The 15,346-nt window shown below is 37.5% G+C and overlaps 2 protein-coding genes across 3 annotated transcripts; both read left to right on the forward strand.

Moving 5' to 3' along the window:
- The first annotated feature begins 1,438 nt into the window (after nt 1-1,438).
- On the forward strand, nt 1,439-3,048 carry LOC113303398 (probable serine/threonine-protein kinase WNK11). 2 transcript variants are annotated; one of them, XM_026552432.1, is made up of 3 exons: nt 1,439-1,569; nt 1,738-2,316; nt 2,432-3,048. In XM_026552432.1, the coding sequence occupies exons 2-3, from the start codon at nt 1,813-1,815 to the stop codon at nt 2,819-2,821; spliced, it is 894 nt and encodes a 297-aa protein (XP_026408217.1). In that variant the 5' UTR covers nt 1,439-1,569; nt 1,738-1,812; the 3' UTR covers nt 2,822-3,048. The 2 variants fall into 2 exon arrangements, with proteins under 2 accessions (XP_026408217.1, XP_026408216.1); XM_026552431.1 differs by lacking the exon at nt 1,439-1,569 and having other exon boundaries at nt 1,613-2,316.
- Nucleotides 3,049-13,264: 10,216 nt separating this feature from the next.
- Nucleotides 13,265-14,965, forward strand: LOC113304568 (pentatricopeptide repeat-containing protein At5g08305-like). Its single transcript, XM_026553708.1, has one exon. The coding sequence runs from the start codon at nt 13,308-13,310 to the stop codon at nt 14,937-14,939; it is 1,632 nt and encodes a 543-aa protein (XP_026409493.1). The 5' UTR covers nt 13,265-13,307; the 3' UTR covers nt 14,940-14,965.
- Nucleotides 14,966-15,346: the final 381 nt, after the last annotated feature.

Raw genomic sequence — 15,346 nt, forward strand, 5'->3', positions numbered from 1 at the left:
TAACTCCCAAATTTACATAACTACAATTTACATAACTAAAAAATCACCTCAAAATTCAATAAAAAAACAATACAAATTCAATTATTGGTAACCATATTCACATACAACATGCAGAAAAGCATAATTAATCCAATAATTACATAACTACAATAATTTACAATAATTTAAAATTAATCCAATAATTTAAAAATTTACATAACTACAATTATTGATAACCATATTCACTAAAATTAATTACCACAGACAACATGAAGAAAAGCAATAAAAGGAAGCTCTCAATTGAAATAGGTTGATTGAACAGATGAAGGGTGAGAACTATTTCCCACATAATCTACATAACCACAGATTTTTACAATACCCAAAAATTATAAATCTATTCCACCCACAAATTAGATCTTCTATAACTATTTTAAAACAAAATTTAACCAAATTTACATAAGCATCAAATATGGTTTTTTCACATACATATTAATCGCTAAAAAAAAACATAAAACACACATACCCAATTAAATTTAACCAATTTCATATTCATATTTGTTCGTTAAAACCCAATTTTAGATAAAACTAATTTTAACAATAAAACCCTTAAATAAATTATACAACAATATGGATAAAACAAAGAGATTAAGAAAAAGAAAAACATACCTCTTTTGTAACCCGGGTTCATCAAGTATCTCGTTTTTTTCTTTTCTTTTACTGCTCGTTACTGTGATGTGTTGGTTTAGAAGCTGTGTTTGTGGGCGGTAGAAACAAAGAGGAGGTAGAAAAGAAAAGAAGAAGACGGAGAAGATTAGGGTAAAGGGAAAGTGAACACGTGGGTTATACGTGGTGGTTAGAGATTGTCTGGGCTTTAATGCCACACGTGCTCGATACGTGTTTAATAGAAGTCCAACACTATACGTACGCCTGCCATGAGGTGTTGATTCCTTCATTCGCCTGAGTGAAACCAAGCGTTGATTATACGTACGCCTGAGAGAAGAGTGAGGCGTTGATTATACGTACGCCTGAGAGAAGCGTTGATTATACGTACGCCTGACACGGGGCGTTGATTATACGTACGCTTCATTCAGGCGTTGATTATACGTTCGCCACACCAGGCGTAGATTATACCTACGCCCCTTCTCCGAGCGTGAACTATATGTACGCCCCACAACAAGTGTATTCTTTACCAACGCCCCACAACCAGCGTTAACTATATCTCCGCCCGGCCCAAACGAAGATTATACCAACGCTCCACATGCAAGCGTGGATTATACATCCGCCCGACTAAATATACTCCACTGCCTTAACGTGACACTACAGACTAAACTCAAATTTGATCGTTTGTTTTGGTCTTTGATCTTTGGTTTTGATCGTACCATTGTGGACGCTCTAAGAGATTATAAAACGCAGGATCTTAGATTGCCCAACAATGTGGGACTAATAATCTAACACAATTTGTTTTTGTTTTGACCACGTTTCTGTTGTTTGCTTCCAGAAGATTTCTTTTTGTCGCTTTAGCTTTACATATCTCTCTTCTTTGTTGTTTCTTCGTATCCCCATCAATCTCCAACTTCCTCCTCTTTCACGGTATTTCTTCCTCTTCAATCTCTGTTTAATAAGTAGTATATATATATATGTTTGTTTTTTACTCAGTTGTTATCAGCGATTCTCAATTCCCAGTCCTTCGATTCATTGTTCTGTTCTGTTAGTATTCGATTCATTGTTTTCTTGTCTGACTATAAAGTTTTTGTTTAGGTTTTTTAGCAATTGTAGATAAGAAACAGTATCTCGTCATCTCCAATAAAAAAATCTTGATTGATTTTTTCGAAGATGGCGTGTGATCAAACGACAGATGATGATAAAGATTCAGAACCGTTCGTTGAATTAGATCCAACTGGTAGATATGGAAGATACTGTGATCTATTAGGTTCTGGTGCAGTAAAGAAGGTGTACAGAGCTTTTGATCAAGAAGAAGGGATAGAAGTTGCTTGGAATCAAGTTTTCTTGAATAGTTTCAGTGGTGATGAGATGATGATCGATCGGCTTTTTGCTGAAGTTCGATTACTTCGGTCTTTGAGAGATGATAATATAATTGCTTTTTACAATTATTGGACTCATGATAAACAGAATACGTTGAATTTCATCACAGAAATTTGTACTTCTGGTAATCTGAGAGAATATCGTAAGAAACATCGCCATATTTCCCTCAAAGCTTTGAAGAAATGGTCTAGACAGATTCTTAGAGGTTTAGAATATCTCCATACCCATGAACCCTGTATCATTCACAGAGATCTCAATTGCAGTAATATCTTCATTAATGGAAATGTCGGCCAGGTAAAATAATTTAATCTCCTCTATTTCTTTTGTTAATAATCCTTGAAATTACAGTTGTAATTTCTTTTTTATTGCATGGTTAAAATACAATTTGCAAATCTGTGAATCCTATCAGGTGAAGATAGGGGATTTGGGTTTAGCGGCAATGGTAGGAAAAAATCATTCAGCACATTCAGTACTTGGAACACCAGAATTTATGGCACCGGAATTATACGATGAGAATTACACAGAGATGGTTGATATTTACTCATATGGATTATGCGTGTTAGAATTGGTGACGATGGAATTACCTTACCTCGAATGTGGTAGCATCCCCAAGATTTATAAGAAGGTTACTGCAGGAATAAGGCCTCAAGCTATGAACAAAGTGAAACACCCAGAGGTAAAAGAATTCATTGAAAGATGTCTCGCTAAACCTAGAGCCAGACCTTCTGCTTCAGAATTACTGCGTGACCCTTTCTTTGATGGACTTGATGATGACGAAGAAGTAGATGTTAGTTTTTAGTTAGTTTATTGATTTAGAGCAAGGAAAGAAGGTTAGATAGCCTGTGTTTTTTCTTCTTTTTCTGTGGTGGTGGTGGTGCAGCCTGCAGCCTGATGCAAGAGCTGATAGGAATTAGAAAATTCAGTTTGTACATAACAGTAGGTTGATTTTTCCAGTTTATATAAATGGGTACAGGTTTACCTTGAACTTCGATAGAAAGTGATGCAGATAAGTTTTTACTTTATCAATCCTAATCAGCAGTTACATGGTTCTTCGTACTTACAAAAAATTTCTAATACAAACGCTAAAATTGAACATTCAAATACAGAACCAGGTTTAATACAGGTGTTGTTGCGCTATTTCCTGTGTACTTGCAAAAGTTTTTCCCCCCTACTATTATTTTTGTACCCCTTGGACTTGGGATACTTGACAACAACATTTCTCTTACACGTTACGGCTCTTTCTAACCGTCTTTTATCAGCTGTTGACGGCTTAGATTTATTCGAGCCCCGAAAGTGGCTAACTACACCTCCAAAGAGCTTTCTGAGATGTCCATGTTGTTTGGGCTCTGTTAAGCCAAGTCCTGAAGACTCTGCTAGAAAGACTGCACACCAAGTCTCTTGACCTAGTTTTATGGCAGATTCTAAAGCCTACATTAGTGGCATGCTCAGTCTTTGATTTGTTTACCTAATCTGTAACAGATTATCTTTGAAAGTGATTAATATAAATTGAACCACTCTCTGCACATAGCAGGTGTGGAAGCATTCACCAAAATCCATATTCTAACTTGGTATCAGCCTGATCCAAACCATCTTCCGCTCAATACCACAACAACAAAAAAAAATCTTTCATGGCAGACACCACTAATACCCTAAGACAGGTGCAGATTCATCACCTTGTCACATTGAAACACACAGAAACAAATCATATCCTCTGGAAGGCACAGTTCAAACCAATCTTAAAAGGCTATGATCTCAGTGGATTTGTAGATGGAACAAAACAAGTTCCTTCAAAGACATTACCTGAAAGTGAAGATATAAATCCTGAGTTTACAGCTTATGAGCATCAGGATTCTCTCATCGTTGGCTGGCTCAATTCAACTCTGACACCTGAGGTCCTGAGTAATGTAGCTCACCTAACAACTGCAAAGGATGTCTGGGATAAACTAGAATCCGAATATGCACCAAAAACTTTTCATCATCAGATGAATCTGAAAAAGCAACTGCATAGCATGTCAAAAGGTAACAAAACTCTCAAAACCTATTTGAATGATGCTAAATCTTTGTTTGCTCAATTGGCAGAATCTGGCTGTGCTGTAACAACAAATGAAAAGAAACAAGCCATTAGTAATGGACTTAACCAAAGCTATGATCCTATTGTCACTGCTTTGAGCACTGTTGAGGATATGCCCATAGATACCTTTTACTCTCATCTGATCACTTATGACATGCGCCAAGAATCACAGTTGTCATCACTGCAGTCTCCATTAGCAAATGTAGCTGTCTCAAACTTTCCCTCCTCAAGCAGAGGTAAACAAAAGAATCCAGTCCAACAGAAATATTCGTATTCCAACAATAATATGAATGCTCGTCAGCAGCAGAATCAGAAACCTCCTCAGTTCATAGAAAAGTGCCAGATTTGTAAGAAGAAGGGCCATCTTGGTGACAGATGTTGGTTTCGCTATGACAAACCAACAACCAGCGTCCTGCGCAGGCCTATATTGCTTTACCTGGAGACCAGTTTAGAAATCAGTGGGTAACTGACACAGGTGCAACTCATCATCTCACTTCTGATATGAGAAATCTGTCCATTCCTCATGAATACAATGGCACTGAGCAGGTTCATGTTGGCAATGGTAATGCACTGGAAATCTCCAATGTTGGTAATGCATCTTTTACGCTTAATTCCCGAACTTTTGCATTGAATCATATTTATCATGTTCCTAAAATCAAGACAAACTTGTTGTCTGTATCTCAATTTTGTAAAGACAATAATGTTTATTTTGAGTTTCATGCTGGTTTCTTTGTTGTTAAGGACAAGCGCACGGGGATAATGCTGCTGAGAGGGTTTAACAAGAATGGCCTTTACATGTTTGAAGTGGTAGATTTGATTCAGAACTCAATAAAACCTGAAGCTATGGTGACCTATACTCTTCCTCTTTGGCACCAGCGACTAGGACATCCTATGCTTAGCACTGTGTCAAAAATCTGTCATCAATTTTCACTTCCATTAACAAATAAAAACTTTGGATTCTGTCATTCTTGCCATGTGAGTAAAAGCAAGAAGTTATCTTTTTCTCTAAGTAAAACAGTTTATAATAAGCCTTTGAGCTTAGTTGTTTCAGATATATGGGTCTCACCCTCCTTATCAAGAACTGGTTTTCGGTATTACATTTTGTTTATGGATGTCTATTCTCACTATACATGGATTTTTCCCCTAGTTCTACGGTCTGATGCATTGCATACTTTTATTCTCTTTCGCAAACAAGTTGAGAATCTCACTGGTCATAAGATTAAAATTTTTCAATCTGATAATGCTCTTGAATATCAAAAATTTACTTCCTATTTAAATGAGTCTGGCATTCAGCACGTTTTTCATGTCATCACACGTCACCTCAGAATGGTTTGGCAGAACGTAGAATCAGACATGTCACAGAGTCTGGTTTGGCCTTACTGTTTCATGCTCATATGCCTAGGTCTTTTTGGGCAGATGCTTTTGTTACTGCATGTTATCTTATAAACCGCCTACCAAATTCAGTGTCACACTCGAAAACACCATTGGAACTGTTATTCAACAAACTGCCAGACTATTCCTTCTTGAAAGTTTTTGGCTGTCTTGCATATCCTTGCTTAAGGCAATATAATAAAGACAAACTTGAGCCTAGGTCAATTCAATGTGTTTTTATAGGATACAGTAATGCACATAAGGGGTACATGTGTTTACACAGAGAAACAAACAAAATCTACATTTCTAGACATGTGCGCTTTGAGGAATCTACATTCCCATTCCCTTGAGGAACTTGGTTTCAAGATTTTACCTCCATTACTCTGGTGTGATAATTTAGGAGCCACGTACTTAACTTCAAATCCCATCTTCCATGCCCGCACAAAGCACATTGAGATAGATTATCATTTTGTCCGTGAACGTGTGGCTGCTGGTCTACTACATGTCAGGTTCATCAGTTCACGTGATCAAGTTGCAGATATTTTTACTAAGGGGCTTGCATCACCAAGGTTTAATATTTTACGTAGCAAGTTGCAACTTCGCCAGCTGCAGTTCAACTTGAGGGGAGATGTTAAGCCAAGTCCTGAAGACTCTGCTAGAAAGACTGTACACCAAGTCTCTTGACCTAGTTTTATGGAAGATTCTAAAGCCTACATCAGTGGCACGCTCAGTCTTTGATTTGTTTACCTAATCTGTAACAGATTATCTTTGAAAGTGATTAATATAAATTGAACCACTCTCTGCACATAGCAGGTGTGGAAGCATTCACCAAAATCCATATTCTAACTGGCTCCTTCGTAACCTGTGTTGTTCTTCTCTGGTTCTTTATCACCATCTGGTCATTGCTTTTGCGATGTGGATTCACAATGGAGCTATGATGAGCGTGGACAGTTTCATCCTCCTTGGATGACGAAACACAAGCATTATGACGGCCGGGATGATGGTGGTGGTCATCCTGATGATGAAACCCAAGCTTGTTCTTGATTCTTCTAAACCATCCCACCTTGTCAGTGGAATGATTCGATGGATGAACGTTAGAATCACACCTCCTCCTATGTGAGTAGACCTCATCTGGTGATCTACTACGTGACGTGGACTTACTTGAACTGCAAGAGTAATCCTCCGGCGGCGACCGTCTCCGTGATATGGACCTAGAACGGCGAGGGTGATCCATCTTTCTGCCTCGTGATCGTGGTTCCCTCTCGTTGCCGCTATAATACTCGTTGTAGCTTGTATTTGGAGCAATGGAACCAGATGACGAAGCAGAATACGTCGACTCCCACGAAGAATTTCTTTGATATCTACCGGGAGAAATCGAACCAGTTGAGGAAGTTGCAGACCTTGCAGGTGAAATAGACCTTGACCGGCTCCTACTTTCAGAGCAACTCGAGGAATCGGAAAATGTCGACACGACATCCTGGTCGAATCGCATCAATGTCGGCGCCAGTATGACATCTGTAGAAGAATTATTGTATCTCTGCCGAGATGGACCAACTTTTTTCTTCTTTGGGGAAGATATTCTCTGTTGAGTCTCATTTTTCTTCCTAATTGTCGGACTCAATCTTTCCCGTGCATATCGAATATCTTGCCACTTCGATTGTTTCTCAAGTGCATCCACTGTTTGCTGGCCTAATTGAAATTTCGGAACAATTGCTACAGTCTTCTGTTGGATGTCGGAATGCCCATCCTTCACTGAGCCATCAACCAATTGAACTGATGAAGGTTGTTGAGGATGCTTCCCAAAATATGCGAACCTTCGTGCTGCATCCATTGCAATAACCACCTGCCTTCCGGCTTTCTTCATTTTTCCGCAATTTGGACACTTCTTCGGAGGAGATTTAAAATATTGCTCCTCATATGTCTGTTTGATCACCAGAAGAAGAAAAAAATTAGTAAAATTCCAAACCGTTTAAAGCAATTAGATTAGAAATTCAGATATTTTATCATGAATAACATCTTTGAATATAAAATCAGAAATAAGAAAAGTTGGATGAAATGTTGAATGTATACCTTCACTTGAGTCTGAATAGCATGCTCCGTGAGATTGTTTATCACCCTTTTAAACATATGTCTATCCTCATCCAACTGGAATACAAACAAAAAGAAAAAGAAAGGGTTTCAGGAATAAAATCAGAATAATAAGGTTCAAGAAGAATTAAAACAAGAAACCTTAGAATCGAAATAGGGTTCTGATGGCGTGAAATCTTTGATTTCCGGTGCAAGAAAAATAAAATATCTTGAAATCAGAAGAGTAGGATTAAGAAATATCTTACTGTTGGAGAATTGCTTGAGTTTTGATCTTGATAGAGTTGAAATATCCTTTTGATGTCGCGCATGGTTTCTAGTAACGTATTTTCGGAATCCATTTTTGTTTTCTTGATTTTATAAATATCGGTGACAGACCGTGAGCCTACTCCGAACAAAATGAGTTCGAACGAATATTTTTACGTGAGAGTAGTTGCTGCTAAACAGAGCGTGAGACTACTGCCTAAAACAAGTTATTAATGGCAACTGCAAGATGAAACTTAGCTTATATAAAGACAACTCTCTTTATTGATGTTTAGAAAATCTCTCAAAACTAAACACAAGCTCTAATCTTGCTCATATATGATTAACCACAACTTTGGTGATCATATATATATAGAACTATGAATTCCTTTTCCTAGTCCTATTACCTTATTACATGTCTTTCCTTTTCTTAGAACTAGATGACTTCTAATTCCCTTAGGATTACATCAATTTCCTAATCTTGTCCTAACCAGCTTGTTAGTGACTTCTATGTTGAAGTTTAACCAACATTCTCCCCATTAAGCTTCAACCTTACCCGTGACATATCTTGTACTCCAATCAGTTGTCTCATTTCTTCAAACTTGATCCGAGCTAATGCCTTTGTCAATATATCTTCTTTCTGCTCAGTTCCTGGTATGTGTTCAACGTTAATGACCTCCTTCTCGATGCATTCTCGTATGAAATGATACCTTTTGTGAATGTGTTTCGTCTTCCCATGAAACACTGGATTTTTACTGAGTGCAATTGCATACTTATTATCAATCTTGATGAGAACTTTTCAGGTTTTCTTCCTTTGATTTCACCCAACAGTTCTTGAATCCATATTGATTGTTTAGTTGCTTCTGTTACGGCCATAAACTCAGCTTCACAGGATGAGAGGGCTACAGTGTCTTGCTTCTGTGAACACCATGTAATAGGTGCTTCTCCTAGATAAAATATATGACCAGTTGTACTTTTTCCATCATCTTGATCAATATTATGACTGCTGTCACTATACCCAACAATTCCTTTTGATCCTCCTCGACCATACTTCAATCCATAGCTGATTGTTCCTCTTAGATATCTCAATATCTGCTTTATTACATCACCATGAGACTTGCGTGGACTATGCATATAACGGCTTGCTACTCCCACAGACAAATCCAAGTCTGGTCTTGTGTGTAACAAGTATCTAAGGCATCCAACATTTCTTCTATAACTCGTTGGATCAATATCAGCTTCTTCTTGTGCCTTTGAAACTTTAAGTCCAAACTCCATTGGTATCTTAGTTGGATTACAAGTTTCAAGTCCTGCTTCTTTCAGAATTCTCCTTGCACAAGCTTCTTGTTTAATCTGAATCCCATCTACTCTTTGATGGACTTCTATGCCAAGGTAATAAGTGAGTTTTCCGAGGTCTGACATCTCATACTTTGACGACATTTCTCTCTTGAACTCATTGATCACCTTAAGGGAGTTGCCAGTCAAAAATAGATCATCTACATAGACTGCAATCACAAGAAGCGTTCCCTTTTCTTCTCTTCTGTATACTGATGTTTCTTTAGAGCACTTAACAAATCTGATTTCTCTTAAGATTTGATCTAACTTTGTATTACAGGCTCGAGGAGATTGTCTTAGACCATATAGAGCTTTTGATAACTTATAAACCTTATGCTCTTGTCCTTTTACTTCAAAACCTTCTGGTTGTTCAACATACACATCTTCTCTCAATTCACCACGTAAGAATGATGTCTTAACGTCTAAGTGGTGAATTTCCCATGAGTTTGATGCTGCTTCTGCTATTAAGAGATGAATTGTCTCTAGTCTAGCAACTGGTGCGAAAACTTCATCAAAGTCTATGCCTGATTCTTGAACGTATCCCTTAGATACAAGTCTTGCCTTATATTTGTTGACAGTACCATCAGCATTCCGTTTTATTTTGAAGATCCACTTAAGACCAATCACTTTTACCCCACCTGGCTTATCAACTAGAAACCAAGTCTTGTTTCTGTTGATTGAGATAATTTCTTCTCTACATGCTTGTGTCCATTTATTCGAGACATTTGCTTCCTGAAAATTCCTTGGTTCATCATTAACAGAAAGTAGCATAATCTCACATTCTTCTGCAGCTTGAAGAACATAATCCTCCAGATATTTTGGCTTTTGTATCTGTCTTGTTGATTTTCGCAGTGGAATGGGTTGAGTTATTTCATCGATCTCTTCTTCTTCTTCTTCTTCTACTTCTTCGTTATTCTCAGTGTTTTCATTATTCTCTTCTTCTTCTTGATTAACATCATTGTTTCCATTGGTATTGATGATTATGGGTCCTTCGCCTTCATCAATTACTTGACCCCATCTCATGTGAAACATTCTTGGATCCCTACTTGGTCCATCATTAGTTTCTTTCCAGTTCCAGATTGCTTTTTTCATCGAATACCACATCTCGACTCACTATTACTCTTTTCGTTGTTGGATTGAATAATCTGTAAGCTTTGGATCCAGGCTCAATTCCTAGATGCACAAGAGTCTGAGATCGATCATCCAGTTTCTTAAGAGTTGCAGAATCAACTTTTGCGTATGCTTTGCAACCAAACACTCTTAAATGATCTATGTTTGGTTTTCTCTTTCGCAAGCTTTCATATGGAGTCATGTCTTTCAGAGCTTTCGTAGGTATCCTGTTTATTAGGTATGTGGAGTGTCGTACAGCTTCTCCTCATAGATAATTAGGTAACTGCATAGCCTTTAAAGAACTTCTTGTCATCTCCATTAGAGTCCCGTTTCTCCTCTCCACCACTCCGTTTTATTGTGGTGCATATGGTGCTGTGAGTTGCCTTTTGATTCCATTTGACTCACAGAACTTGTTGAACTCTACGGAAGTGAACTCTCCTCCTCTATCAGTTTTAAGCATTTTGACCTCCTCTTTTAACTCTTTTTCTATCAGATTTCTGAAAGCTTTGAATCTGTCAAATGCTTCACTCTTTTCTTTCATAAGAATAGACCACATATATCTTGAGAAGTCATCTATAATAACAAATATGTATCTGTTATTTGCAAGGGTTTGTGGTGTAATAGGACCGCATAAATCAGCATGAAGAAGCTCTAATGGCTTTGAGGCTCTGAATGTTGTTGCTTTTGGGAAACCTTGACGAGTTTGTTTCCCAACTAAACATGATTCACATATTTTTGATTCATCATTTATCTGTGGTAGTCCTCGAACCATCTTGTTTTGAGACATTGCCTTTAAAGTTCTAAAGCTTATGTGTCATAACCTTGCGTGCCACTTCCATGTATGATCTTCCAGTCTCATATTCAGACACAATGACCTTCCAATCATGAGACTTATCTTGTAGAGTCTATTCTGTGAGCGTGAGACTCTAACTAAAAGTCTTCCACTTGGGTCATGAACTGTTAGATAATCTTGTCGCATTCTAACATCACATCCAACTTTTGTAGCTTGTCCTAAACTTAGAATGTTGTTTTGTAAGTTTGGGATGAAGTAGATGTTTGTGACAAGCTTCTGTTCTCCGGTCTTGCCTTGAAATATGATTGATCCTTTCCTTTTAATATTTACATAAGAACCATCTCCAAATTTCACCTTTCCTTTGATTTTCTCGTTGAGTTCAGAGAAATAATGTTTCTTACCAATCATGTGGTTGCTGGATCCGTTATCTAGATACCATACTCCTTCTTCACTATCCTTTGTTTCATAGTTCTTTGGTATTAATTTCTCTTCGTTTAAGAATACAACTTCGTGCATGAAAAGAGCTGTATCTGCTTCCCTTGTTTCATTCTTGTTTGTTTCTTCCATCTTTTGTATTCTTTTAGGGCATACAGAGGAGAAGTGTCCTGGTTTATCACATCTGTAACAAATAATGTTTGATATATCCTTCTTTTCTTTCCCTTGGTTTTGATCATTCTGACTTGTTGTTCTATCTTGTGAGTTAAACCTTCCTCCCCTTCCTCGACCTTTGTTTCCTCTACCACCTCTTCCACGACCTCTTCCTCTTGTCGCAGAGTTTTGTTGGTAAGAGTTTGTGTACAAGAGTTTTCCTTGAGTTCTTCATTGTTTTCTTCATCAAGGATTCTTTCTTCATATGTTTTCAATCTTCCAATTATATCTTCATAGCTAGTCTTCTTTAAATCTAAGACTTGTTCGAGAGAAGCTATGATATGAATATACTTGGATCTTGGTAAACTATTGAGAAACTTCTTTACCATTTTATCTTCATCAATGGATTGTCCAAGTGACGCAGCTTTTGAGGCTATCTCTGATAGCTTTCCTGCAAGGCTATCAATAGTATCTGTGTCTTTCATCTTCACTCTTTCAAATTCAGACATTAAGGTTTGCAGACAGGCTTCTTTAACTCGATCAGCTCCGAGATTACGTGCCTTTATTGCATCCCAAATTTTCTTTGAAGTTTCCTGTTCACCAACTTGTAGAACAAGACATTCTGGTATTGCTTGTAAGAGTAATCTAATGGCAACATTGTTTTTGTCTGGGTCCAATGTACCAGGATCAATTGTTTCCCAAACTTTGTAGATTTTCATCAGTACCTTCATTCTCATGGCCCATACTGTGTAGTTTGTGGCGTTGAGGATTGGAACTTGTATTGATGGTGGCGTGAACTGTTCTGCACCCACAATGGTGGTTTCGTTTTCCATGGCTCAGAAAACAAGCTCTGGTACCAATTAATGGCAACTGCAAGATGAAACTTAGCTTATATAAAGACAACTCTCTTTATTGATGTTTAGAAAATCTCTCAAAACTAAACACAAGCTTTAATCTTGCTCATATATGATTAACCACAACTTTGGTGATCATATATATATAGAACTATGAATTCCTTTTCCTAGTCATATTACCTTATTACATGTCTTTCCTTTTCTTAGAACTAGATGACTTCTAATTCCCTTAGGATTACATCAATTTCCTAATCTTGTCCTAACCAGCTTGTTAGTGACTTCTATGTTGAAGTTTAACCAACAGTTATTGAAACGGAAAAAGGTTGTTTCAGGAGTAAGTATTCTGGGGTATATATATATGGATGGATATGCATGTGTTAATTCATAAATCAGTTTGAAGAGCAAGCTTTGAATCATCACAATGTTTCAAATCAGTTTGAAGAGCAAGCTTTGAACCATCACAATGTTTCATCAACATTTCATTGTTGAATGTCTCTCAATCTGAAGCATCACAATGTTTCATTGTTGAATCTCTCTGAATGGTCACAACGTTTGGTTGATATTTAGTGAGAGCAATCTGAAGCATCACAATGTTTCATTGTTGAATCTCTCTGAATGGTCACAACGTTTGGTTGATATTTAGTGAGAGCAAGCCTGCGCGTTTGTCTCTGGAAACTCTTCTAGAAACTTGTCTTGTCTTGCTTTTCTTTTTTTTTTTGGGACTGCGACATTTCAAATGCCAACATAAGTGGTGCCGAGCAACCAATGCGTGGTGGTACTTCCTCAACAAAAGATGCCCCTTTAGACAAAGCTAGAGTAAGTTGCGAAGGGCGATATGTTAAAACTTTCGTCAGTTTCTGCTAGAAGTAACCCGAATGAACTACGAAGTTCTTTAATATCAGCATTTGATCAATGCAAATCAATGATACAACTAAAGCAAATTCATGCTTTAATAATCTCTTTTGGTCTCACAGATGATGAGTTCTTCTCTTCTAAAGTTCTTTCTGTTACAGCAATATCTGAATTCGGCGATATTGATTACTCGTACAATGTCTTTCGTCAACTGATAAATCCTAGTATATTTAGTTGGAATACAATTATAAGAGGCTACTCTAAGAGTAAGAACCCGAATCGCTGTATCTCTATATACAATGAAATGTCAAGAATTGGGATATCTCCAGATCATTTCACTTTCCCTTTTTTAGCAAAAGCTTGTTCTAGATTATCATCGATTCGAGTTGGGTTATCGGTTCATTGTTTAGTTGGTAAAACTGGGTTTGAATTAGATAAGTTCATTCAAAATTCTTTGATTCATATGTATTCTTCTCGAGGTGATATAGTTTCAGCTCGTAAGCTGTTTGACGAAATGCCTTATAAAAATTCTGTTTCATGGAATTCAATTGTTGATGGTTATGCAAAGTGCAGGGATTTAGTTTCTGCTCGTCAAATATTTGAAGCAATGCCGGAGAAAGATGTTATTACCTGGAGCTCGTTGATAGATGGGTATGTGAAGAGTGGTGATCATATCGAGGCCTTAGAAATTTTTGAGAGGATGAGATCTGAAGGACAGAGAGCAAATGAGGTTACGATGGTGAGTGTCTTGTGTGCTTGTGCACATCTCGGCGCGCTGGAGAAAGGGAAAATGATGCATAATTACGTGAAAGAAAACAAGTTGCCTTTAACTCTGGTGTTACAAACTTCTATTGTAGATATGTATGCAAAATGTGGGGCGATAGAGGACGCTTTTGCGGTGTTTCATGAGGTTCCTGCTTGTGGAACCGATGTTCTGTTATGGAATTCAATGATTGGAGGGCTTGCAACTCATGGTTATGTTGAAGAGTCGCTAGAATTGTTCAAAAGAATGCAAACACTCAAGCAGGTAATCCCGGATGAAATTACTTACTTGAATTTATTGAGTGCTTGTGCCCATGGAGGATTAGTTGAAGAAGCTTGGCAATTTTTCAAATCCATAACCGCACATGGGATGATGCCAATGCTCGAGCATTATGCATGTATGGTGGATGTTTTAAGTCGTGCAGGTCATATAGATGAAACATTCAAATTTTTAAACGAACTGCCAGTTGAATCAAGTGCGTCAATGTTGGGTGCATTACTCAATGGCTGTAGTAATTATGGAAGATTAGATATTGGAGAAATTGTGGGGAGAATGCTTGTAAAATTAGAACCCAATCACGATGGAAGGTATGTTGGATTGTCAAATGTTTACGCAGTTGGTGGAAGGTGGAAAGAAGCTAGGGAAATGAGAGCAACAATGGAGAAAAGAGGAGTTAAGAAATCACCTGGGTGCAGCTCTGTCGAAGTTGGTGGAGTTCTTCATAAGTTTATTGCCCATGATAAAACTCATCCTCAAATGACAAGCGTATGTGAAATGTTGAATGAAATTGTAGAGGAAATGAGATTTCAGCCTGATTTACAGACTCGAGAACAGTGTTTGTATAATATATGAAATGATGATTGAGTAAAGTTTCACATTTGTCTACTTGAAATCACATTAATATTTCAAACTTCAAAATATACAGCTGTTTTATCTTTTCTCCCTGAGATCTTCATGTTAATAAAATTGTAAAATAGGTTAAATCCATCAAAAGCTCTTGTTTTGGTAAGAGCAAGTTTTATGGTGGAAGAATTCCATCTTCCACATTCCATAACACCTAAACACTTGAATTTGATCATGGAAGTTCAAGTTCAATGACCGAAGGTAAACTAGATTCCAAAACGCGATTAGGAATTGCATTAAACGCGATTATCTTGGCCCACAAAACCGACGGTCTAAAAGAAAGCATTAAATTTAAAAGTAAAACCAACCGCGAGATTGAACGCAATTCGAAATTGTGTTTAACGCGATTCGGGTTG

The sequence above is a fragment of the Papaver somniferum genome, chromosome 8 (genome assembly GCF_003573695.1).
Source record: "Papaver somniferum cultivar HN1 chromosome 8, ASM357369v1, whole genome shotgun sequence".
In the NCBI taxonomy this organism is placed as follows: domain Eukaryota; kingdom Viridiplantae; phylum Streptophyta; class Magnoliopsida; order Ranunculales; family Papaveraceae; genus Papaver; species Papaver somniferum.

Bases quoted from the DNA above. Each gene is read 5' to 3' on its own strand.
- LOC113303398 (XM_026552432.1), top strand. From the start codon at position 1,813: ATGGCGTGTGATCAAACGACAGATGATGATAAAGATTCAGAACCGTTC. The intron at 2,317-2,431 runs GTAAAATAATTT...GAATCCTATCAG, and splicing joins TTAATGGAAATGTCGGCCAG to GTGAAGATAGGGGATTTGGG.
- LOC113304568 (XM_026553708.1), top strand. From the start codon at position 13,308: ATGTTAAAACTTTCGTCAGTTTCTGCTAGAAGTAACCCGAATGAACTA.